Below are 27443 nucleotides of genomic sequence, written 5' to 3'. Positions count from 1 at the left end.
AGGTCAATAGCCTCCTACCTCAGTGCAGCTGGGGAGACAAAGGGGAGGTGTCTGCTGGGAAGGAGATGCCACCCCTTTTAGGGGTGCGGTTTTGGCCAACTCGGGGAGCAAGAGGGAGGGTGGAGATGGGTCTCTTAGTGGCAGACGGCGATGCAGGTGGAACTGTAGCAGTATGGTCTGCCACCACTAAGGATTGGTCTTCTATGGAGGCCTCTGACGATGATGTTGATGTACTTGTGGCCTCCATGTTAGTCCCCTTACCCTCTGTGACAGTGGGTACCTCAGTGTCAGTGGTATCAGCATTCGAACCACAGTGGCCAGCTGCTTCCCCGCCGACGTGGCCAATGTCACCTTTGCCTGCTCCAAATGATGCTGAAATGACAGATACAACAGTTTTATAGTATCTGTGGAAATAGAACTGATCATAAAATTTAATCAAAAAAAATGTTCAAAGTCTTCCTATTTCACCAGTTTCAAGTCTGTCAAACTTGGCTTCTTTAGTTTCACTAGCTCATGAATGTAGGGAACATTTTCAGAAACCATTTGTCACAGTTTTGTAGTTCCCCATGCTAAATCCTATATCATGTATTACTTTGTCTCTCATCCATACTTATTTCTCTGCAGGAACCGTCTCACACCTGTGATTGCTAGGACTTCCCTGTTTAGAAAAGTGAACTTATGTCACCAAAAATAACATAAACCAAACATACTATTGTACATTGTATTTACAAGGCCAAAAAATCTGCGTTATTTACATTCACAAAAAGAAAAATATGAATCAATGCGTGTCTTCAAATACTGCAATGTTGCACTAATATTTCTCTCAACTGAAAGCCGGTTTCCTTTGTCTGCCCCTTTCACAATGGTAACATTTACATCAAGTAACTAAAGTATACTTTAAATGTACAAAATATTATATGGATTCTGTACTGAAGTAGGTTAGGAATGTATCACACACTATTTACATACCTATGCAGTTGACGATATTCAGAAAATTTGTTTTGTGGTGAATTGACAAATGACTTCTACAGCATAACTGAATACATAGGCCTTGATACATTTCTAATACACTTCATTACAGAGCAAAAACATTTTCACATTTTACTCACAATAGCTCTAGTTATTTTAAGTCAGTTTTACCGTTGTGTAAATGGTTTACAAAATATGATGTATTTCACTTTAGGCAAAAACTGGTGTAGTATCACAGTAAATAGTACATACACTGATTCATACATAATTCTTTTCATCAAAGATTCAAATGCAATTCACAATATTCTACAGATGCATTTCTATTTTTTCAAAATGAGTCATGATTTGGGCCTGATATTGACTTTCGAGATTGTGTACTCCGATATATATGTGAGAGAACTTTCCATCTGCAAAAGTCCCTTTTAGTATCACATTTCTCACCATCATTGATTTATTATCTGGACATAACTATGGACACTAAATGTTGCTTGAGGTACGCGTAACTCTGTCACCAATATGGAAACATTCCTGTCTGTTTCAATCAATCCAGTTTGCCTACTGATTTCATGTTAATTAAAACAGACTGGCTTACATGCACATTTGTGAAGGAGCAAGCCTTCATGTCAGTCTGCTACTGTCAACATAAAATGACTTGAATCTTGCAGTAAAAACATAATGATAACATGTTTTTGATAAGGAATTATACCATTGCACTCATGTTCCTAATTCTTTTGGACTAGATGCTCATTATTGTTTGCTCATTGTACCAACTCATGAATGTGAAGTCAGAAACATCAACTGTATCATAAGTGCTTTGTATGCTATGTCATGTTATAGGGCCTACATTACCTACTCACATTTGTAATGGAGCATCACACCTTACTCAGTCCTCAAATCTAGCCTGTTTGGTACAACTCTCAATCCATAACATAGTCAAAATGCAGGTACCTCTTTTTTCTTATGCAGCCATGTGTCTACTCCACACAGTGCTTGGCTTGTTATAAGGAATGTACAGGCAACCTTTAGCACAAATCAATATGCCTAACACATCATCAGACACTTTCTGCAAAATGTACACCTCCAGAAATCCTCGTTTGCTTTGGATGTGTGTCAACCTTAATGTTGATACCATAAAGCATTGCTTCACTAACAAGTATAGCTGCAAACAATAACTAACTCCCTTAATGCTGCTGTTGGCCATCAAGGTCTGGATTGACCATTGCAAGGGTGCAGGCCATTAGGGGGGCCAGGATGCGGTGCACATGTTTACCTCGTTGGGAGAACTGGCCGAGCTTCACTTCAGTTGACTTGCGGGTCCAGCGTCATAGGTCCTCCCACCTCGTCCTGCAATGCAGACTTCATCGTTTATAGACCCACAGGGTCCGCACCTTCTTGGCACTGGCCTTCCAGATTTCCGACTTTTGATGGGAGTTGACCTGTGTGGATAAGAAAAAAAGAAACAAAATATTTTTTGAGTGATTTTGTTTGTCTGTTGTGTATTGAGATGATTTTGTTGCATCTCTCACAAGCATTTCTAAAACAGTCAGTACAGATTATTTACCAACATTTCAAAGTTCCTAGGAAATAATAATTTGCAATGACCTGTTGAGTACCCTCAACACTTTCTATTGCCTCATTTTAACAGTCCAGGCCACAAACATCATCTAGGCCAGAGCTCTGAAACCTTTCCTGTAGTGAGACCCAGTTCTGATTAGTCCAAATCATTGTAAGCTACTAAAGGCTAAACATCCTGTACATTATTTGCACACATCCCCATGCACAGCTACACTGGCTTAATGTTTAATCTTATAAGAGTCAGATACCATGGTTTGAACCACAACAATGACTATGGGCAGTATTGAATTGCTGCCAGGTGTGTCAATGCGAGCATGATTTTTGGTGATGTATGAACAGGTATGTGTGTAGGAATGGGACATACTTGTATGGTTGATTGATAGCCAGTGTCATATGTACTTGCAGCACAGGATATACCCTTCCCCAATTCTGGCACCAAGACATGGCAAAAACATACAGCTCCTCATTTCTCACAAAATGGGAGATATTTAAAGTAAAAAAAGAAAAATTCAGGTAAATCTATAACTTGAAAATTTCTTTTTTGCACATGACATTTCTCTAATTTTGACACATGGCTGCATTTGTCACCTATACTCACAGTACAGTGTCTACTGGCTACACAACGTAAGGGGCATGCAGGCTGTAACATGAAATCTTGATATGTCAGTAAATAGAAATGAAAAGCCACCTCAGCCATTCAGATGGCTTTTCTTTTCAATAAACAGACATTTCAAATATTGATAAACATCACTGTATCCCCTGTCAAATTATTAAGCTGACTACACTCCATTCAAAACACATTACACTGGAGCAACAAGGGACAAATTAGCCCGTGCCTTAAGAAGAAACAAGTTAATTAGGAATACCTTTTCTAAACAAACATGTACCTGATCCTCTGGGTTCCGATAGAGCTGTTTTTCAGGGACAGGACGTTAGTGGTGAGGAGTTCCAACTCCTCATCTGAGAAGTTAGGACCCTGTCACCTGCTTTGCCCAGCATCCTAACTCCCACAGAATGAGAACAGCAGCAAATGTGGAGGAGGTGTTGATGGCTGCTCTGTTAGGAGGCAAGTGAGCTTTTTTCCTAATGCTCAGATCAGGCGGCGGCCATTTTAGGATATGAACCAGTGTATTTTTAAATGTTGAGTGTGTCATTATCACTCAAAATGGTAGCTAGTTAGATTACCATTGTAAAATACATACAACACTGTTATTAGTTAATTTTAACACATTATAATGTAATGTGTTACTGCATTTTACAACAATAGTGACACATATATTTTATACATCCATTGACAGAATAAAAAAAAAAAAGTGTAATTGATACATTTCTGATGTATCATTTGCACATTCAAAATAATGACATGTCAGAAACTGTTCTACTAAGTTGCAAAATCACTGGTAAATGATGTCCACATATGTCACACAAATATATATATTGTTACTAAGACAGGAGATGTGTGTTCATTATCAAAGTATTGTGGGACAGTTTGAAGTGATACTTTGTTTTTCTTAACTGCAGACCTACTAACCCAGGGAGGGGTAGAAGACAGCAGCCTCAAGTCTTTAGACCTTTTTCGGACCTTGCCACCATGGAGGAAAGGGACTTCATAAAAAAAACATGTTGAATAGGCAAACTATTCTGGATTTATGTCACCAGCTGGAGCCTGATCTTCTGCCATACAATAGGAATTGAACAACAATAACACCAATAGTGAAAATCATGACAATACTTCATTTTGTGGCCAGTGGATCTTTTAAATACACTGTAGCAGTATCTGGGGGCATGTCAGAACCAACTTTCAGTGGTGTACTACAAGACATCCTTTCTTCAGTGATGAGAAACATCAACAGCTTCCTCCAATATCCAAGGCATCAGGATTTTGTCGATGCGAATGAAGATTTTTGTCCTTTTGGTGGCACACCACATGTGGCTGGAGCAACTGATGGAACACATATTGCCTTCGTGCCACCACATGCCAGGGAACAGGTCTACCACAATCGGAAGAATGTCCATTCAATCAATGTTCAAGTTGTCTGCTTACCTGATTTGTACATCTCAAGTGTGTGCGCCCTTTTCCCAAGGTCAGTATAATTCTATTGTACTACGGTACAGTACTATACCCCTGCAAATGTCACAACTTGGACCTGAGAAGGCCTGGCTTGTTGGTAACTACAAAATGACATCAGGGTCATTAGCTTTAATCATAGTTTAGGAATGTACAATGGGATGAGATATTCTTGCTCAATATATGTTTTTAATTTCCTATAGGTGACTCAGCTTATCCAAACTGACCATGGTTGTGAGCACCACTGAAGAATCCAACAACGGCAGGAGAAGTCCTCTTCAGTGAGGGCCATAGAAAAACATGAAGGCCAGTGGACTGGGCTTTTGGGCTCCTAAAGGCCAGATTTCACTCTATAGACAAGACTGTTGAAGCCTTCCTCTATTCACCCGATAAGGTGTGCCAATGCATGGTGGCCTGCTGCTTGTTGCACAACATAGCCCTGTGACAGAAAACCCCAGAAATCACAGAGGATGGAGTAAGGATGGGGTAAGTATGTTGAAATGCCCAGTGAAGATGACAGTGGTGAAGATTTTTAGTAATCAAAGTCTCCATACATTGACTTCTATGCTCATTGACATAGCTTTTCCCTTGTTATTCTGTTTTAGGACCCTTCACCATGTCATCTTCATTTGGACATTTCCAAGATGGGACATTTACAGTGATATGTTGCTCTTGGAAAGTACAAAGGAAACATGGGTTGATCCTGGGACAGACACATACTTTGGATGCACAGATCTTGTACATAGACACATTGCACAGTGATTGAATGGAAGTTCTTGAGATTTTATTAGACCTATTTTCTGTTGAATGTTGCCACCAAGGCAATATGTGCTGCTTAACGTGCTCTAACCACATATATATCAAGCCGTAGCATACTGATATCCCTTCACACTGGCTAAATCTTAATTTTGTGTTAAGTGTATGAAGATGTTGATGTGTCTCATCATTGTAAAAAATACCTTTTTGTATCACACCACTGAAATTTTGTTGTGACATACCTCCAGATACTGCCACAGTATATTGAAATGATCCCATGGCCACAAAATGTAGTACTACCATGCTTTTGACAATTGGTATAATTGATATGGAATTCCTATTGTGAGGCAGGATGACTGGCTCCAGCTGGTGACATCAAGCAATAACGTGCCTATTTATTACGCTTATTTGGATTATTTCCCCTTCTTCAATGGAGTCATGGTCTTGGAGCATCAAATTCGAAATGACTCAGCCTATTTGGGTTAGCCATGGGTTGTAAGAATTATCTAAAATTTGGACAAATAATTGTTACAAATGTACATTGACATTTCATTATTTTAATGTTCGTAAGAAATGAGAAACATAAAACCTAATTGGTATATTGTATTTTTGTTTGAAACTTATTGATTAATATTTTTTTTAAATGATGGTGTATGGAAGACATACAAAAGGAAATACAACAATAAATACTTCACCAGTCTTTTACTTTTTGCTATGTGAAATTATTTTATTAGCACAAATTAACCAAAAATAGTTTGAGACATAAAATAAAAGGGAAAAAAAGAAATAAAGACCATCATGGTGGATGAAACTATTTATGATGAGCTTAAAGTGTTTGAAATCCAATGTACAAAATGCAACTGTCCACAAAAAAAGGTAAATATATCCATGAAATGATCCACAGAGTGAATGGTAGACGCACACTGGACAAAATCAGATTTGGCATCTCTTGAAGGTAGTGGCGGAGGTCTTGCTGTCCTCTCCTGGTGGTCTGGATCAACGTCCCCTGCAGGGAGAGAGGTCCACATCTGCAGGGTCTGGAATGGGACTGGAGTGGGTAGAGCAGTTTCCTACTGTGGCAGGACCTCCCTGTCTGTGGCTCAGGAAGGAGTCTTTTGTCCTGATGTTGAAGGACCACAGACAGGTGTAGATGTTACAGGAAAAGCCCTGCACATATGATGTTAAATGTCAAACATCAGTCAGGGATCATGAATTAGAGTTGTGATTCTGCATCTCTACATTGTGCTCCCTATGAATCTGCTTCATGTACTGAAACTCTGTACGAACCTGGCCCATCACATCCTGGGACTGCTGTAGTGCTCCCAAGACTCGGTCAATGGTGGTCTGAATGACCGCTATCCCTGTGGGATCACTATGCTGGCCCACTAATTCCCTACCATGACCCCTACCACCACTACCCTGTGCCCTGGAGACATTGTGCCCCATCCTGCTGGGTCCAGGCAGAACTGAATGTGGTTGTGGTGTTGGATCAACAACAACTAGGACTGGGGGGCAGAAGACTGGTGTGATGGTTCTTTGAAAACAGGAAGTGGCGATATCCTGGGGATGACGTGTTATTGCAGCTGGGTGGGAGGCATGGGTGTGGGCCAAGTGAAACCCACTGTAGCTGTCTGCCCACACAGACCAGTTGAGCCAGGAGGCTCCAAATCATCCGGACTTGCAGGAGTAGTGTCTAACTGAAGGCTTGATGCTGGTCTGGAGTGGCGGTGTCTTCAGTTTCAAACGGGGGTCCACTGGTCCTGGGTGTTGGACCTCAAATGAATTTTAAACAATATAAAATGAAAAGACTGGATTGGATTTTTATTATTTTACACAAACAATGAATTATGTATGCAATTACATCAACTAAAGGTAGTAAAAAGAAGGTGGCAATATACTATATCAACACAACAAATGACATTTTCATACATAGCATGGAATGGTGAATGACAAACGCACAACACTTTGACATGAGTGCATAAATGGATGTAAAGGTAGGTTGAGCAGCATCACATTGCACCATTGTTTTCCAGAGACGAAAAGGGGCATCATGGTAGTTGTAGTCATTTGTAAACACCATTGACAATACTTGTTAAGATGTGAGTTACACATACCTATTTAAATATATACAGTCAAAATGAACCCACATTTACAATATGTACACACATATGTGAATGGTGTAAATAGGTGAAAAAAAACTTGCAAGCACTATTCCTTCATGTGTAAATAGGTGGAGTTTGGAAGCTGTTTTTTCAAGTACAACAACATACACTGAAATGAAGCAAGGAACTAGCGAAATGCAAGGGATGATCCACGGAGAACACACATTCTGACAAAACATTTTGAGCATTGTTGAAAAAAGAGATACAACCATGATGCTAGTAACTTGGATAAAACAAGACATTTTGATGAATCAAGTTTAGCTATATATGTTTTGAAAGGGTATTGAAACATTCTGAACAGCTAACTTAATGGCAAAAACTTAATTTGTGACTAATGAGACATTGCTAAGTTCAACTTATCAGTCTCCACTCTGCCAGGAATTCCTGTCAAGCCTTTAAGTTGTAGGATCTGCAACACCTTCTCCTCCCAAAGAAAGAGTTGTAAGGGGGGTGGAAGAAGCACCAACTCTGGGCCTCCAGGTGATGCTTGGAGGCCAGTGAGCGCACACTCCACTGCAGGTAATTCTACCTCTTCCTAATGTCCTTGTGTGTGCGCAGATTGTTTGATACAGCATTCATTCTGTCAACTAATATGGTCCACATTTGCCTTTTCTGAGATATGGTTGTATTTTGTACTTAGGTTCCAAACAATTGTGGCTCTACTCTAATAATTTAATCCACCATGGCTGGAAATTCTCCATCTGTAATATGTGGATTCTTCCTCCCTGCCATAGTAAATGTCTTAAAAAATTAACTAGTACCCCAAACGCTGATGAAAGACAAAACAAATGTGAGAAAAGTAAAAAAAGAAAGAGGGATAAAAATGAAAGAACAAAGCCTGACTACTGCGTGGCAGATTCAGCATCAAAATGCTCTGCTGCTGTGGAAATGGAAAGGATCACGGTCTGTAAAAGGAGTGTGTTTTATAGTGTAGTTTGTAGGTGTTCATAATTGGCCAATATTCAATAGGTGTGTGCTGCTAGCATTCAACCAATAGTCACATCCATAGTACAATGCTGAACGGGTCCTGCAACAGACTTCTGCCATCAAGGGACCCCTGCTGGTACACCACCAGGATGACTGTGATATCTAAATATGGTTGGCGCAATTCCACCATCCCGACCATGATGGAGTAGTACTCGCCGGCATTGGAGTCTGCCCTGTCGGCGGCTGGATACCGCTTGCACAACGGAGTACACTCCATTGACACAGATGGAGATTGAACTGCCATAGATTTAAATACAGCAGTGGAAACTCTATCAGCTTGAAGGAATATTTAAGTGTGTCACTGCGGCAGGACAGCGGTAGACCTGCCAAGATCTAAATCAGGCCCAAAGTGTTACAAAAACTTTGAAAAAAAAAGAATTTCCACAGCCAAATGGTTGGTTTCCAAAATCAGACCTATTGGATTTGCCAATGCTTGTTTTACAAGAAAACTTTCTGCTAAACCTTAAAGTGCTCTACTTTCAGCACAAGCCTTCAACTAAATCCTGCAAGCACTGTGGCCCTGAACTCCCAGCTTTTGTTCACTTTGGTGGCTAACTGTAGTCAGTGAATGACTCTCTTTGAGATGCTTACAGAGAGTAAGAGCACTACTAAAAGGCTGTATTTTCACTTCACGTAGTAACCAAACATGAGTAGGATCAGGTGCATTACACCCATTGGGCTGAAATAGCTTTAGCCTCTAAACTTCCTTCCCCACAACCCTTTCATCCTCTATGCATCTTAGCCCGAGCTGAATAGCTTCAGCTTCAAGAATACAAACATGGTTCTTGAACTGCTTTGGACCTGCCTGGACAATGGTTGGTGCAGCAATCTTAGCCTCAATCAAATATTTTACAGGTCTTCACAAGACCATTTACTAGTTAACAATGCTTTGTGTTTTTTCATTGTTTCAGATGCACTTTGCAGTGCCCACTTTGTCTATTACATCCATTAGTGAATTACTTGCAGTCGTAGTGGGAAACTGTATTTAAGGGGAAAAATTACTTAAGGTATGTCCAAAAAACTGAAAGCTTGTTGCAATATCAGCCGATAATTTATTGGCTCCACCCTAAATCCTTTATTGACGCCATAATAACAATAGTTTAAATTACATTTAAAACTCCACTAGCCAACCATCAATTATATGGTGAGTTAATCAGCATGCCCGAGGATAGATAATTCTGATTCAAACAGCTTACGGGTCACACAAATAGCTCACCCTTCACTCTCACCACTTCCCCTGGACTCAAACGGGCCTATCACTCACCCTACCTTTAGACCTCTCACCCTACACTCACTCCTATTGCCCTGTAAACACACAGCTCATACCGCTCTCACCTGAGTTCACCACTCACCATTTACTCGCACCGCTCACCCTTCACTCTCACTACATACTCTCACTACATATCCAGCACTCACATAGGCACAATCTTCTGCCGGAACTCACAGGAACACAGCTCACTCTGCACTCACACTGCTCAACGTGGACTCAAATGGGCACATCGCTCACTGCACTCACCCTGCACTCGCTGTAGCACACTGCTCACCCTACACTCACACAGGCACTCAGTTCATTCATCACTCACACAAATCACCCTTCATTCTCACTGCCCATCCTGTAGCCTCATGGCACAATCTTAAAGACACACAGCTCATCCTGCACTCACGGCACACACTCTGCACTTTTTCCCCTCACGATGCACTCAAACTAAAAGGGGCACATCCCTCACCCTAAACTCATGTCACTCATTCTGCGCTCACCGCTCTCACCATGAACTCACACAGGTACACTGCTCACCCTGCATTCAGATGGACACAGCTCACCCATCACTCACACAGCTCACCCTTCAGCCTCACTGCAAATCTTGCACTCACATAGGCTCAATGGTCACCCTGCACTCGCTGCTCTCACTCTGCACTCACATAACTCATAATGCACTCCATTGGCACATATTTCCCCCTAGCATCTTTGCACGGCTAGCATGTCATTCCTAGGATTTGTTATCATAATTTTGTGGAGGTGCCTTTCCCTTCTGTATATGCACTTTATTGTAGAGGTTTTAGCTTCATGGGAACATGATTGTTATTGGATTAAATGAAATCTAGTATGTTCAAACCATGTTTTAAATGTATTCTATTTTTATATGATGAATTGTATTGTGTTCCTTTTATGTTTTTTTCTGCAAAATCGAATAAAGATATACTGAACTGAAGTGAAGTGAACTGAATGGCCCTAGCAGTGACGTTTTTTGTTAACCTTCTCAATTCAGACATGGTCAGTTGCCTCTGCTACATAGCATGGCCAGGGGTTGGGTGTTGTTATGACATTGCCCCACCAGTCCCCTCTGTTTGTCTTTGTGGTGGACAGTCACATTCTCAGCAATCTCCATAGCTCTAGAGGAGTGTGAAAGTTTGCAGTTAACACTTGAATTCTAGCATCTACACATGAACTGCAAGTTCTGCTCTTTCACCACTTCACTCATTAATCTTTGGTTGGTTCTAAGAATAAAGGCTGAAATTCAAACTGAAACTTGTTTTGAAACATTTTACATAGTTTTACATGGCTTTTAAGGCACCACAAAGCATCACTCTGGGACTTGTAGTTTTTTACATTGTAAATAGAGGCTGAAACCCACAGCACACAAAGAGCTATTGGTAGAAAGTATAGGAAAACCCTAGAGGGGTCAACAATGACATAAGATCAATTGGTCACCGTGTTTTACAAAGTAGCCTAGTCTATTTCTAAAGCTGCTTGATCCACATGTAAAGCTAAATAAAAGTCCCGTATAACTGTTTTAAGGAAGTACATTTTACATTCAGATCATACTTGAACCACTCATTGATATGGTCATTTGTTTTGATTTTTGAATAGTGTATAAAGAAAATATTATTAGTAAGCTTCACTAGCAAGTAGGACAGGTATAGCGGTGGCAACAGCATTGCAAGCTCTTTCAACACAACACATGCAAACTGGAATAATGGTAGTGTGAGCAGCAGTGTATGTTTGTGTGAAAGCGTCGCAGAGTGTACAAGTGTACCAGAGAGTGTGAATGATATAGTGATTGCATTAGAGTGAGAGAATGTAAAACGGAGTGTGAGACAATGAGTGTGTCATTGAGCATCAGAGAATATATTGGTGGTAATTATTGCCTTTTGGAGGAGGGCACTTACGGCAAATGGATAAGAGGTGTTAAGCATGGCAAAATGCAGGCTCTGATGTGCTGCAGGTAATTCTTGGCATAAAGAGGGCGCCTATAGCAAAATACTGGTACTGACATTTTAGATGTAATCCTTGGCATAAGAGGCCTTGCCCTCAGGGTATTGGGATACAGATGGCAAAATGCCGGCACTTGCCATTAGCCCTTACCATAGATCATTTTTTAGAGTACTCAAGGATATGGGTGGGGTGTGTAGGTCAAGATCCTGGCCGGGCATTTTGTATTTAATTCTTGGCGCAATGGGAGCACCCATAAATCAATTGTGGTCTGAGCATACTGAAGGACATTTCAGACATATGGGGTGAACTCATGTAAAAGTGTGAACAAATGGGGTCTGCTCCTGGGAAAAGTAATTTCCTAGCACATCATGAAACTACTGGAATGTTGCATTAGTATCCTTTCAGGGCCGGTGGTTTTGTGCCATTTTAGGTGAAACTTGTACTTTAAAATGCAGCTCTTCACCACATATTTTTCAAAACATTTCTTGGGGGGACCCCCACGAAATCACCTAGAAGACTTATTCTTACTTGCTTTGCATGGTAGAATTTGGGTGAAGTACCACACCCCATCACTTTCAAAGCTATTGATGGTGAGCAGAATTGGCAGGGTGCAGAGGGGTCAGTGTAAGAACAGTGTGTGTGCAGAGAGGTCGGGAGTAAGATTTGGCAATTAAATAACAACATTGTCTAATCTTAAAGGAAATATTTCTTACATTTCAAAAATGGCTAAGCCCATCACACTCTTGGCCTATCTGTAATTCTTCCCTCTTTATATTCAAAATTGAGTCATATGATCCAGGCTCTGCCAATAACTTTTAGAACCTGGCACACATGGTTGTGAGGGTTGATGTGAAAAAGGGAACTGTCCCTGCACAGTCTGCTACAGTTGGGGAGAGTGAACTGATGCAGGGTTGGTACTGGAGGAAAGATCGCATAAGAAAGGGGATTATTATTTTGGATCGATGGTGGTCCACCACAAGTAATGCAATTATTCTTGTTAAATCCAATAAACGTTTCAGTAACTTAAACCTGAGCTTAACCCCCCTAGTTATGGCACAGAGGAGACACCCTTACCTTTAGAAAATGAGTAAAGCATTTAGAAGTAACAAAACAGATAAATAATTGGGAACACAACCCAAAAAACATCCCACTCCAAATTATTACACTAGAGAATATTCTAATGAACAAAGTGACACCAATATGGCAAAAATCCAATAAGGAGAAATGGAGATTTGGATTTTTAAAGTTTTACATAAGAATAGCCCCAAATGTGGAAAGTGCCAACGGCAGGCAACAGGTCTCACTAAATTAGAACGAGTGTAAGATTTGAGGCCGACCGTGTTAGAGCACGGGTCAAATACAGAGGCCAGGTTTGTCTTGGTCAGAAATTTTACCTTCTGACTTAGTCTCTGAAATGGAAGTCAAAAACCCTCAGCGGAGCAAAGCAGCAGGCTGTGGCCGAAATAGGTTACACAAGACCGGATAGCCATCTGATGAAGTTCCAGTGAAGCACTTAATTTTTGGCAAGAAGCTCTGAGCAGGAAATATTTATGCCCAAGGAAAGTCCATCACCAGCCAGATACTTTTAGGTGCCTTCATCTGGTGAAAATTGCTACCTTTGGATTTAGTGATTTGTTTGGTGCTTGGATGCCTCCAGCTGGGCAAGGCTGCATGCTGTAACCCAAAAAGATACCATGTGGCATGATACCTTCTCTGCAACATCCCACTGAAAATGGATTTGCTGCTGCAGCAAAGCTCTAAGGGGGAGAAATGTGAATCTTTGGCCCAGTGGCAATGCACCCTCATTGGATTGACTTGGTAGGTTGGGCCGATCTTCTGTTGTTTCTCCAAACAAAAATCCTTGAAAACATTTCTAAGTACCAATCTTTAGCGATAGGCTGGAAGAGTGCACTCTGACACTTATCTGAGATCCCCAGGCTCTTAAGGACACCACTTAGCGGTCAGGACTCATTCCTGAAGCTTAGCAGGATCTCTGAGCAGGCCCAGTCCTTAGGGCTCTCCTCACAGGTTACAATAGCATGTTCAGTCCTTCTTCTGTCTTCCACCTCTTGCAGTGTTCTGGGTGCCACATGTATCCCCAGTGCTAGCCTGTGGGTGAGAAACACTCCTAGCTCCTCCCTAAACAATGGGGAAAAAATCACTAGAGGTGATCCTACCGAGTCTTGCAGCACGTTCTCTGTGTTTTACTGCAAACTATCCCAGAGTGCCCTTCTCTACATAAAACCAAGATGGCAGAACTTTTCTACCCCCTTTGCACAGATCCCTGTCTGTAACTGGAGGTGTGGTTCAGACAATGGGCAGACCTTCCCTTGTGATTGCACAAAACTGGTTCTGGGGGGCAGCTCCTCTCCCACTGGCATTGGTGCCTGGCTGGGTAGCTGGAAATAGACGGTGCAGTCCTAGTTGTGAGCTACATCTGCCTGTGACAGAATAGGCAGCCTTTGAAGATAATTAAAATCATGGACACAGCCCAGATGGCAATCCTGCCAGGGGAAGTTCAACCCCCTTTCCCTTTGCTTTATCTCTAGGAGCCCCTAAACACGTTATCAAGGAGCCCTTATTTGGCTCCAGCATGACAGTGAACTATGGGATAAAGGCACATTTCACTCAGGCAGGAAAATGAAAACTTCCTAAAATTGTCATTTTTGAAATAGTGGTATATAAAATCCGATTCAGCATTAAGTTGGACTTCAAATTACCATTAAATAGAGTCATTGAATTTCTACTCGTTTTTGACTTGTTCTACATGTGCTGCATTCTGCAGCACACATAGAAAGACGGAAAAGCCTCAGATGATTTTTTTTTTACACAGGAAGTTGTTCCTTCCTGCACAAAAATGATCCTGCCTACCAAGCAGGCACCCTTGCACAACAGTGCAACAATGCTTGTGTTGACACTAGGAAGCAGTATAGCAGGAATATACTGTATATTGTTGAATATGGTGCATTCCCACCTTCTCCCTTAAAAGCAGGGCAGCAAGGTGACTTCTGCATTCCATGAATATTTGTTTGCCCCCCCCACCCTGCCTTTCAGCCCTTTGACTCGCTCCTCTCCACCTAGCCTATCCTTTGTATTGATAGCATTTACAGGAGAGAAAGAGAAAGCTCCACCTTATTGACATTCCTGAACTTCCATACATCTACCAAGTCAAGGTAATGCCTCACTTTCCTCCCCAATTCGGCCACCTAATGGCTCTATGTCAGACTCAGAGGTCATCCATCTATCCCCTTATCTAGCATGTAGTTAATGTCTCTTTTCCTTATCAGAAGTGTGTCCTCATACAGTGAACTGAGGGCCTGATTTAGATCTTTGTGGTAACGGTCTCACCGTTGACTTTTTGAATGGAAACCCGTCTGCGGGTGTGACAGTCCGCCTGCCGTATTTCGATGTTGCCAGTCCCATAGATGAAAGCCTGCATTTGAACTGCCATTTCTGCCAAGAAATACCACCCACATTGATGGTGGGAGAGGAAAAAGTGTATGCCGGCAGGACCTCAGCCACACTTCCTGCCATGTACCATACCACCAAGAAAAAAGTGGCAGTCCAACCTCCATGTCTGAGTTGGTGGATTGGGGAGGAAAAAGGACAAAAACTCACCTTTATTCTTCATTCCACTCCAGTCTTTGACTGGATACGACTGGACAACACCTGCCATCACTGATGCCACTGACCCATGGAGAAAACACAACCCCCCATCGCCAGACTTGAAGGTAGGGACGCTGCACTGCCAAGGTATGTTGAGTGGGCACTGCACTGGTGATGGGGACCACTGCAGACATAAACATGTCACAGTATTTTTTTTAAGTTACTCTAACATGTATACGTCAGGGACATGAATGGGTCAGACACGGATGGGGTTGCACTGGTACATAATACATATCGCACACATTCACAGCTGTCATTAAGGTGCCAGTATTCATTGGCAAGTGAATGCTGGTACTACAATGATGGTACATTCACACCCGTCGACTGCGTCCATGTGTACAACTTGCCAGAGGACCTGTACCTATCATGTTGTGTCGAGAGTTGTGTGTATGAGTCTGGACTTGTATGTGTTTATGCGATGCAATTGGCTGGGTGAGGGGGGTGATGCAGTTGTGTCAGTATGTGTGCCACCTGCATATGGCTGTGATGTTGTGCATGTTGTGTTGTGTTGCTGCGTGCAACATTCAGGTGCATGATGCTGTGTGGTTGTCATTTTCGTGATGTGTGTAGTTGTACATTTATGTGAGTATGTTTGTGTAGCCAAGTGTGTAATTGTGTTGGTTGTTAGTTGTTATGGTTGTGTCAAGTGTGGGTGCAGTGTCAATGGTAAATATATGTTGTGGCATGGATGTCCATCAATGTTTGCTTGCGTCATGCGCGTGTTGTGTTGGAATGGTAATGGATACAGGTGTGTATGTGATGTGTTATTTCATGTGTAGTGCAGGGCGACACACATAGCAAAGGTAGAGTGTGTGTGTAATTTACCTCTATTTCACAGCCACTGCTGTTGTCTGCTTGCCATTGGGTCCCACGATGTCCTCCCTCTCTCAGCGAACTGCTGCCAGTCTGCCACTTGCAGAGCTGTAACATCTAAATATGGAGGGTGAAACACAGTCGAGTTGATGGTCCACCGCCAGCAGGGCTTGGCAGTGCAATTGTCAAGATCTAAATCACGCCCTTAATTTTGCACTGCGTAGAATTGGGAAAAGACCAGGTCCTCAATATCTAACAGTATAGGTTCAGTACACAAGTATTATATTAGTCCCATTCAATGATCCCATTATCATAGGATAACTAACCGCTACTTCATTTTTTATATTTCTAATTGTGTTACCCCTTGGGCAACCCATACTCCTCATTAATAGAAAATATATGATGACAACCAGAACCATTCCTTCCATCTTTCTGCTAGTTTATACCCTTCTTCTTGTGAGGTGAATTTCTTGTATGCAAGCCCTTTGTATATTATCGGCCTTCAGACATAAAGGGGCTCATATAATCTTTATGTAATCATTCAGCGGCCTACCTTTCCAGCATATTAATTCCCATTGTCCTGTAAGTCAATGTTTTTGTACCCTCCTATACTGGGTTATAACTTTGTCTCATCAATCACATTTCCCGTTCTCCCACCTTACCACCACCTGACCATAACTGTCAATAGTGGAACAGATATAACCATCCTCTGTCCACGACTATACATATACCTATATCAACTTGCCAGCACCTGTTGAAGTAAACTACTGACAAAGGACCAACCTCCTTGAGGTAACAATAACACAAACTTTTTCTTGCACACAAGATAACCCAAACCCTCATTATGAACAAATAATCTTAATATCTCACAATGTTACCTGTGCACAACTCTTCAGCAAATATCCAACAGGCATCAACATGCAGGCAGAAAGCCAGGTGTGAATCCAGTTAAATAAGTAGAGATCTGGGAGTGCCCAACCAGGACACTAACCAGGGCAACCCACTGTGGACTTGGGTTCAGTGCAGCTCTGGAGCCTCCTGTCCCTCCAATCCTCCCCTGTCAGCCTTGAGTGTCATATTAATTCTGATGATGGCTGTTATTTATAGTTCCATGTTCAGTCATGACGTATGGTGATGTTTTCATGTATGGGCCTCCCCCCATAGCAATCTTGACAACATAGGTTGCACCTAGTACAGAAGAGCCAGCTATTGCATCATTGTGAGTTACCCTCATAGGATTTCCCCACTGCCTCCCGCCAGTTTGACTTCCACTAGAGAGCCATCTTCCGGTACCCTAATATGAGTGGTAAAGTCCATAGTGCCGTACTAAGGTAACCTCTCGGATGAGTCACCCAAGTCTCTCAGTTTCCTTGACAATAGGTATAAGCCAAAACTCTCACCACTGTACCTCTCCTTCTACTTATTATCCAGTCACAAAATTAATGTCCTTGCTCTAGGACTCAAAAGAAGTGGGAATGGTTGTCCAGTATAATTGTTAGCTTTGCTGGAAACAGGACAGTACATTTCAGATTCATGTCTCACCACCTTTACTTTATGGCATCAGGGCACAAGGGCACAGCATGACCTTCTAATTGCCATAGTGCAGTTTGCCCTGATACCTCACTGCTGGTAGCATGTCATCTCTGTCTCTCTAATGAAGAAATTAGAAATTCATCACCCAGTGTGGAGCCCAAGTGGAGACATGGGTATGAGGGCACCAAGTTATTTTTCAATTCAGAGGAAAGCAGAAATCTCTTATGTGCCTCTTCCTCTAATTCTCTAGAAAAACTTCAATATGGACCCGCCGCCTTCTCTGGGAGGCACACTATACAACTGTTGTTACCTCTGAATTTACTATTTGCACCTCCCACTCATATTTCAAGCTTTAGTTAAGGTATGTTATTCCTTTACTCCCTTTTTTAGTTAGGACACATCTGTTGACCTTGGGGGTTATTCTAACTTTGGAGGAGGTGTTAATCCGTCCCAAAAGTGACGGAAAAGTGACGGATTTACCACCAGCCGTATTACGAGTCCATTATATCCTATGGAACTCGTAATACGGCTGGTGGTATATCCGTCACTTTAACGTCACTTTTGGGACGGATTAACACTCCTCCAAAGTTAGAATAACCCCCATAGTCTCTGCAATGTTTTCTATCACTGCCACACCACCACCTTTTACAGGTCCATGTCTCCAGCGAACTTCTAGTCTCTCTTATTGCCTCTAATACATCTGCAATGGTAAGTGAAGGTGTTTCAGTTGTCTCTGATGGAGTTCACACCGGGGACTGATTAGCTGCAGTTATCCACTTATCAATACCAATTTGGTGTACTTATCCATCTTTTGTGAGTGGGCCAGTTGTCCCATTAAGCCTTTAACCATTGTGTAGCTCTCTAAAGAACTCTGTCAGCTCTGGTGTCTTGCAACTTCTCTCAAAGAATAGCACTTCCCTTTGTGCTCAATTTACTTCACTTTTCCCTGCTCAAGGCGGTGGGGGTGATTACTAAGCTCATCATGCAAATCAGTGTTTCTTATGACATCCAGTTCCTGCCAGCTTTTTCCTCAAGGGCAGTACCAGGGTTGCCTGCAGGCAGCCATGAGGCACACCTAGTCTCAAAACCATGGGTAAGGTAGGCTGTGGATTCTCTGTTAGCCCTCCTCTTGCACATTGGCCTTTAATGTATACCCATAACATGTACCTTCCACTTTCTCTGCTGCTACTTTGTAGTGCTATCTTCATCTTGTAATTTTGCCGCAACTCTGGTCTGTCACTAGTTGCTTTGTGGCTAGAACACAAGCAGCATCATCTGAACTGAATACAGCAGTACTTATCTCATGTTGGGCATCCTTTACTTAATGTTGCATTTTTCACCAGTGAAATATTGCCATACACTGCATCGATATATAGATCATTTTTCCTCTGTGGAATGATGCGAGTGGGTCACAGCCCAGTATAAATAGTAAGTTGTGAGTTTTAAAGAATAGTTTTTCTCGGCATGTTAGTGAGAGGCATCCTTAGAATGAAACTTCCATCTGTCTTTCTTCCTAGGTTTAACACTTGACTTGCAGCACAGTCAGCTTGCTTGAATGAGCAGACTCATTTGTCTCGGTCATCCTGGGGTACTTGAATTCAAAGACCCCCATGGTGTTCCTGGTTCACCTCCCCTGCCTTCACACCAAGTGAATGTTGCTAGGGTCAACTAGAGATGGATGCCACTGCACCCTTTACCACAGTGGTCTGTCTGGCCATATGTCTTCCATTGGTAACACTGATTCATCAAGGTGGCAGACATAAAACTTGCAAATAGTGGCATCTTCTTGCCTCACTCACAGCCTGACAGCACTCAAGCACCTCTCTTGTCAGGGCCCAGGACCTATCTTGTCTTCCCTGTGTTATGCCACCACCAGTGAAATGATTTGCGAGACAGTTGGAATGAGGACTGGGGCTCTGACCCACCATCCTTACCCTAGAGCACGATGCAGCTTACAATAATTTGGGGCCCTTTGCAGAGGTCTAGTTAAACTTTGTTCTGCCTTTTGGAACACTGGCAGTCATCTTAAATCTGGGTGTGGCCCCACAATAAAAGGGGACCACACCCTGCTTTACCTGCCATTGAATCTGGATGTGGCTCCACACAAAAAAGGGGACCACTCCATGCTTCACCTGCCAGCTATTGAGTCTCCATTCAACAAAGAAGCAGCACTCCTAAGGAGAAGAGACACAAGATTTTAAGGCATTAAGGTAAGCCTCCATTGAGGTAAAAAGATGTTTTCTTAAAGGACAAAAAACTCTGAAGACCAGGACTTAGTAAGATTTCCTAGAGAGAGAAAAATGCTTTGTTTGAACTTCCCTGGAGAAAAGGAAATTACTTTGTTTAAACTGGTGAATGAAACTGCGTAGGCTATGAATTTGAGATTCTATTTGGGAATTCTTAGGAAGACAAAGACTCATTTTGAAAGCACAAAGGATCTTTTTTTGGGGAAGTGAAAACAGTTTAAGTGAGCTTCATTCTCAAAGGACTAAAAGATAACCCTGAAGAGTGAATCATGAGAATAAAGGATTAAAAAGACTGATTACAAGCAGAAGATATATTATATTTTTAATAAGGAGAAGCGCTCACTGACTCAATGCCACACTTCAGACCGCATATCTTGAAAAGAATCCACAGAAAAAAGATTTAATTCAAAAGGTTTGGCGAAAGTCTAAGCATGCACTCTGATACTTTGTTTAAGTGAAAGTTTGGTAAGTAAGATGAGCACATGAGTGACACACATATTAAATTCAATGTGTTTGTGATTATGCCTATGTAACCTGGTTGCTAATGTTTTGCAGACTAGCATCTTAACATTCCGGATCATGCTTCTATCTCTTTCCATCACCACACCAGGTAAACGGCAGAGTGTTCATTCTCCACTGTTGGGTTGGTTTGGAGGTCCAGCCATTAAGTAGGAGAGATCTTTAATTGTATCATACTTACCAATTTGAGAATGCATTCCAAAGACCACATTCTAATGTGTCTTGACCTTCAACAGGATAAACTACCCATTGTTTCCTTCCTAACCCTCTACCCCATGTTTTGAGCCAGTTCGCCTTGTGATTTTATCCAAGGCTGCTGCACAAGGTACATATAGTGAGTGGTTGCATTCTGCTTCCGCATAAGTATTCACAGGCCCTGACATCTCCCAAAGAGGGACAGCCATTCCCCTAAAATGGCCATAATTCATCTTCCAGAGCAGCAGTCAGTTTTGGTAGAGTCTTTCTCAGGCCATGGAAAATTGACCACTATTTGCACTATTTTGATGTGCTTCACTATGTCAAAAAGTATCTTACTGGCTGACAGATGCCTCAGTTGTCTTCAGCATTTAGGATTTTGCGTCAGGATAAAGACCATTAAGCTCACCTCACAAGAGACACCATACCTCATGGTGTATGGCCACTTCTCCCAGACTCTAATTTCTTTGAGGGATACAGCTTTGAAGCTTTAACAGATTGCTCATGTGGTTGGAGGAGTATCAAGCATTAGCTTTCCACATTGGTAGGCTTTTGCAGGGGCCTGATCACTACTGATCAATGCTTAAGCCTGTATTTCATCATGAATAAGTATGAGACAGTAAGGGAGGAAAATTAAACCTTTACCTCATTACCTTAAAAGCTGCATTCAATTTTGCTTGCCATGTTCTTCTTTTGGGAAACATGAGATGATTGGGATTGTCTTCTGATGACAATATATAAGAGTTATTGCATGTTAGGAACTCAGGGCCTCATTTAGATCTTAGCAGTGTTACCATCAAGCCGAGTCGGTGACCGATCCGAGAAGACCGTCAAGTCTATGGTGTTCCATCTGCCATATTAAGATGTTAGAGCTCTGTAAGCGGATGACTGGAGATGGATTGCTGATGGAAGGGGACAGTGGTGGGACCCAGTGGAATGGCAGGGACTATAAAATAGAGGTAAGTAACACACACACACTGTCCCTTAGCCATATGTGTCCCCCTGCACTACACACTACACAACACACTGTATACACACAATCATTCATTACAATTCCAACACAACACAATGCATACATGCCGAAAACACACATTGACATACATCTATGACACAACACACCACACACCATTGACACTGCACCCCCATACAACACAGCCACAACGACCAGCATAACTACACACTCATATACAGACATACTTACCCACATGCACAAATACACACATCACAACAATGTCCATCACACAACAACACTGACCTGAATGTGTCACATGGCAACACAACAACATCGGTCTCACATGCAAGTGACACACATACAGACACAACCACATCACCCACTCCAGATCACTCCACCTCAACCAGCCAATCTACACCCACATAAACACACACACACACACACACACATACATGTACTGACGCACATATACAACAGATGCCACAAACCTAACAGTACAGGTCCCCTTGCAATGCGCACACATGGAAACCGTTGACAAGTGTGAGTGTACCGTCATTGTGGTGCCATCAATGAATACTGACACCACAATGACATGTGCATATGTGTGCGATATGCATGTTGTGCCAGTGTGGCCCCAGCCATGTGTGACACAATTATCTTCCCGAAATATGCATGTCACAGTAATAATTCTTTTTACTGTGACATGTATATGCCTGCAGTGGTCCCGACCTCTGTGCAGTGCCCACCCAATGTACCTTGGCAATGTGGCACCCCTACTTTTGAGTCCGGCAACATAGCAGGTTATGTTTTCTATGTGGGTCAGTGGCAAAGCAACAGCAGGTGTTATATAGTCATGTCAAGTGGAAAATAGAGGTGGAATTGGGAATAAAGGTGAGTTTTCACCCCTTCCTCCCCCCCTAGTTCGCCAAGTAAGAAGTGGAGGTTGGACCACCACTTTTTTCTTTGTGGTAATGTAGGAAAGTACCCTCTTTTTGGCATGTTACCCCCAAATATCTGCCTGATGTCAGTGTGGTTTTGACTGTGTCACTGGAGTCCTGCTAATCAGAACTCCAGTGCTCATGCTCTCTGTTTCTAAATTTATCACTACATACTAGGGACTCTGTATTTCACTCCAGACTGGACCCCCCTTATAAGTCCCTAGTATATAGTACATAGGTACACAGTGCATTGTGCTTCCAGGGGATCCTTATGGGCTGCAGCATTTCTTTTGCCACCCATAAGGAGCCCAAACAAAGGATTCTACAGGACTGCCATTGCAGCCTGTGTGAAATAGTGCATGCATTATTTCACAGCCATTTTCACTGAACCAGGCCACTTATAAGTCACCTATATAACAGGTCTTCCTACTCCGAAGGCTGGGTGCAAAGTACCTGTGTGTGAGGGCACCCCTGCACTCGAAGAGGTCCCCTCATGGCATCCAGGCCCTTTTTCCCAGACTTCGTGAGTGCGTGGAGGCCATTTTAAGGGTGCACTGTAGATAGGTCAATACCTATGCACAGCTTCACAATGGTATCTCTGAATTTGGCCACGTAAGGTGTCTATCAACTGGGAATTGTACCCCAATACTGATTCCAGCATTGGTTGCACAATCCCATCCACTCCAGGGGCTCCACAGTGGACTCGCAGTACTGCCATACCAGCCTTCTGAGGTTTACACTGCAGTCCCAGCTGCTGCCACCTCACAAACAGGCTTATGTCCTCATGGGGACTGAGCAGCTCAATCCCAGGAAGGCAGAACAATGCATTTCCTTTAGGAGAGGGGTGTTACACCCTCTCCCTTTGGAAATAGGTGTTACAGGCATGGGAAAAGTATCCTCCCAGAGCCTCTGGAAATGCTTTGAAGGGCACAGATGGTGCCCTCCTTGCATACTCCATTCTACACCGGTTCAGGGACCCCCAGTCCCTGCTCTGGTGTGAAAAGTGTAAAGGGGAGTGACCACTCCCCTGTCCATCACCACCCCAGAGGTGGTGCCCAGAGCTCCTCCAGAGTATCACTGGGTTTTGGCATCTTGGATTCCATGTTGGTGGTGCACTCTGGGAGCATCAGTGCCAGCAGGTGACATCAGAGACCCCTCCTGATAGGTGCTTGCCTGGCTAGGTGACCAATCCCCCTCTCAGGACTATTTAGGGTCTCTCTTCTGAGTGTTTCTTCAGATTTGGATTGTAGGACTCCAGCATGAATCCTCTGCATCCTTTACTTCATCTTCTACTGACAGATCAACTGCTGACTGCTCCAGGAACTCTACAAAACTGCAACATATAAGCTAAGATGACTTCTGCAACATTGTATCTTCAGCTCCTGCCAGCAACTGCAACAGTTTCCAGGTCGTGCATTCTCTGAGGACTGCCTGTCTTCAGTCTGCACCAGAAGAACCGAAGCTCTCTCCAGTGGAGTGACGGAGTCACTTCCCTGCTTCAGCAGGCATCTCTCTGCAGCGACGACCGGTGACTTGGGGCCCCTCTCCAGATGACAAGCAAGGATCCAGCAACACAGGTGGTGGACTAAAGTGACTACGGAAGTCCCAACACAGGTGGTGGACTAAAGTGACTACGGAAGTCCCAACTTCCAGCTGTCCAACTTTGGTGGAGGTAAGAACTTGCCTCCCCACGCAAGACAGTACCCCCGTGCACCACATGACTTGCAGTTGCCAAGGCTTGTGTGCAACCTTCCCAGAAGTTCTTCATCCACAGCACAGCTTGGGCCCCGGCATTCCATCCTGCGACACACAGCTTCCTGAATGGTTCTCCGGCGGCGTTGGAATCCAATGTGTCGTGCTGCATGGACCTCCATTTGCACCTCCTTTGTCCGTGTGCTGTGGGGCTCCTGTGCATGCTGTCTGGTCTTCTGAGGGCTCTCTGAGTTGCTTAGAGCCCCCTCTGCCTCTCCCTAATGGGTAGAGACCACTAGATCCCTCCTGGTCCCGGGCAGCACCATTTTCCGCTAACGCGAGATTTGCATGTGCCAAGGCTTGTTGTTGGAATCCAGCGATGCAAACCAGACTGCATTCATCCATCCGGCCAGGGACATGTTCTGCACCAACCAGGAATCCACATCTGTCTTCTCTGGTGCAATACTGACTTTGTCTTCTCACCAGTGGTTTTTCTTTTGCACCTTCACCTGGGTTAGCAGGGGCTCCTGTTCTCCCTGGACTCTTCAGTGCTTCTTGGACTTGGTCCTCTTCTTCCACAGGTCTTCAGGTCCAGGAATCCATTGTTGGTGTCTTGCAGTCTCTTCTGGTTCTTGCATTATCTTCTATCATGACTTCTAGTGTGTTTAGGGAACTTGCTGTGTTTTACTCCTGCTTTCCTGGGCTCTGGGGTGGGGTCTAACTCTTACCTTTGGTGTTTTCTTACACTCAGAGTGCCCCTTTACACACTACACTTGCCTACGTGGAAAACCGACTTTCGCATTCCAATATTTTAGTACATGGTTTGGGTTCCCCGAAGGCCCATTGTAACCTATTGTGATTTTCACTAAGTGCACTGTTTTCTTTCTGTGTACTTACCTGTTTTTGGTTACTAGTGTATATATTGTGTCATTTACATCCCTCCTAAGGGAGTATAGTCTCCAAAGTATTTTTGGCCTTGTGTCACTAAAATAAAGTACCTTTATTTTTGTAACACTGAGTATTTATTGTTTTTCATGTGTGTGAGTACTGTGTGACTACAGTGGTATTGCAAGAGCTTAGCATGTCTCCTAGTTCAGCCTTGGCTGCTCTGCCTACAGCTACCTCTAGACAGCCTGGCTTCTAGACACTGCCTACATTTCACTAATAAGGAATAACTGGACCTGGTATAATGTGTAAGTACCTTTGGTACCCACTGCATACCAGGCCAGCCTCCAACAATATATATATATGTATTTATATATATATATATATAATCCAAACAGCAGGCAGCTCTGGTACTAAAACACAGCACGTGTCAGTAACCAAAAGCCTGTTAATCCTAATGCTTACTCCCATGGATCTAACCACCAATTAACCCAAAAGTAGGTAAATAAATCAATATGTCAGGCCCCGGTAACAGCAAAACTGATGGGATGACAAAATTGTGTCATGTTAATAGAATACAAATCCATGGGTAAGTACAATCAGTTGGTCCACATTGATGGTCTGAACACAAAGTTGTGTAAAAGTCCAGTCATCACATCTATGGACTTGACTTCTCAAATGTCTTTATTGGCAACAATTTTCCATACACACAAGGACCCAGCCAAAGCATTTTGTCCCAAGTGCAGGGGCAGATCTTTTGAAATTTGTGAGGACGCCCATGTTACTTTGCAGTACGAGATGCAGGTTATTTATGAATGGTTTTGGAATTACTGAATTATGAGGTGCTCAGCTATGACAGACTTACACAAAGTTCATTGTAGAAAGCCCTGGTGAAGTCCCTGCCCTTGGGGCAAAACAAATACACATATATAAATACACACATATATATGATAATCATTCCTTGATAATTGTAATAATTCTTATTGTCCTTCTGAGCTATCCTACCACTTGTGGATAGCACCTGTATTCCACAACGAATTCAAAACAAGTTCTAATTTCCTCGCTCACACTTTTAAATTAATGTGTGAAGAAGGTAAAGTTCTTCCTGTGTGACGGAATCCCTCAATCCCAAACCCTAGGTGATGGTGTATGGGGCCATTTAAAGAACAGGCTCACTGTGTTTTTATGACAACCAAGGAGTAGCAAATATCAAAAATTATCAATCACACTGACAGAAAACGTACTTATGTGGTGGAAAAAAGAAAACGCAGATGGGAAGTATGGGCTTCATTTCAGAGTTAAGGGACCCACATACCAGATATATTAGGTTATAGTAGAATATTTAACCTATGTTTGATGATAGTGAAGTTTTGCCGCTATCTTTATTACCAAGCCACATTCATAATATAAGCCATAGAGTATATTTGCAAAGCTGTAAATAAAAAGCCTGTTTTCCACTGTACTGAGCAGATATCACTTGTTTCTGTGTGTCTAGTGCCTTAAATTAATCTTACTAGGTTGCCACAGTGCTGCCATCTAATATAGTGGTCATTACAACATACTGCAACATGTATGTCTATGGTGCATGTTCACTCAGAAGGGAATCTTGGTGCTGAGCAACAGATGCTTATTATTACCTAATTAAATTGTACTCATTTTATCAACCCTGGAAGGAGGAAAAGCTGAATGGACCCACCGAGATTTTAACCTGTTACTATAAGCTCAAACATAGGTCCCTGTAGCATACGCATTAGTACAGTGATCCATCAGACCTGTCAAGAACAATCACAGTGTTAGCTAGGATAGCAACGTGTCAGTAATTATTTTTTAATGGATCCGAGGAAAAATAAATACAAATAGAATGTACTGAAAAATTCATTCATTATGTACTTACATTTATAAAACTGACATTTAGATCCTTCGCTGTGTATCCTCGTTGTAGGTTGCGACGTGCATAAACATCATAGTCACGTACGATTCTAGTGATAATGTCTGAAGTAGAGATGCCTTCAGTCCTCTTTGTGGGGACAAACATTCCTAAAAATTAGAAGAAAATGTAGCGCTATTGAATAGTCAGTCGACTGATTCTGAAACTATTTAATGCTTCCTAAAGTGTGGTGACAACTTAAGGATATTATGAAAACTGAGAAGATTAGGTTTATACAGATCTGGCTCAAGTCATGCAAGTTGGCTGCACCCTCCACTCTGTTCCAGGATCCTAGGTTCCCTTATGAAACTGTGAGCTATGTGATTGCTACAGCCAAGTATTGTGC

The 27443-nt window shown here is 42.6% G+C and overlaps 1 protein-coding gene across 4 annotated transcripts in view; it reads right to left on the bottom strand.

Annotated features, from left to right (window-relative positions):
- PCYT1B (phosphate cytidylyltransferase 1B, choline) overlaps window positions 1–27443 on the bottom strand; it is a 1028131-nt gene that overhangs the window by 298083 nt on the left and 702605 nt on the right. For all 4 annotated transcript variants that reach the window (XM_069204810.1, XM_069204811.1, XM_069204812.1 and 1 more), the window contains exon 6: window positions 27065–27207. In XM_069204810.1, coding sequence (XP_069060911.1) covers window positions 27065–27207 — 143 coding nt within the window. The remainder of the gene's footprint in view (window positions 1–27064; window positions 27208–27443) is intronic.

The sequence above is a fragment of the Pleurodeles waltl genome, chromosome 8, assembly GCF_031143425.1.
Source record: "Pleurodeles waltl isolate 20211129_DDA chromosome 8, aPleWal1.hap1.20221129, whole genome shotgun sequence".
Classification (NCBI taxonomy): domain Eukaryota; kingdom Metazoa; phylum Chordata; class Amphibia; order Caudata; family Salamandridae; genus Pleurodeles; species Pleurodeles waltl.
This window is presented reverse-complemented; position numbering and strand designations above follow the sequence as displayed.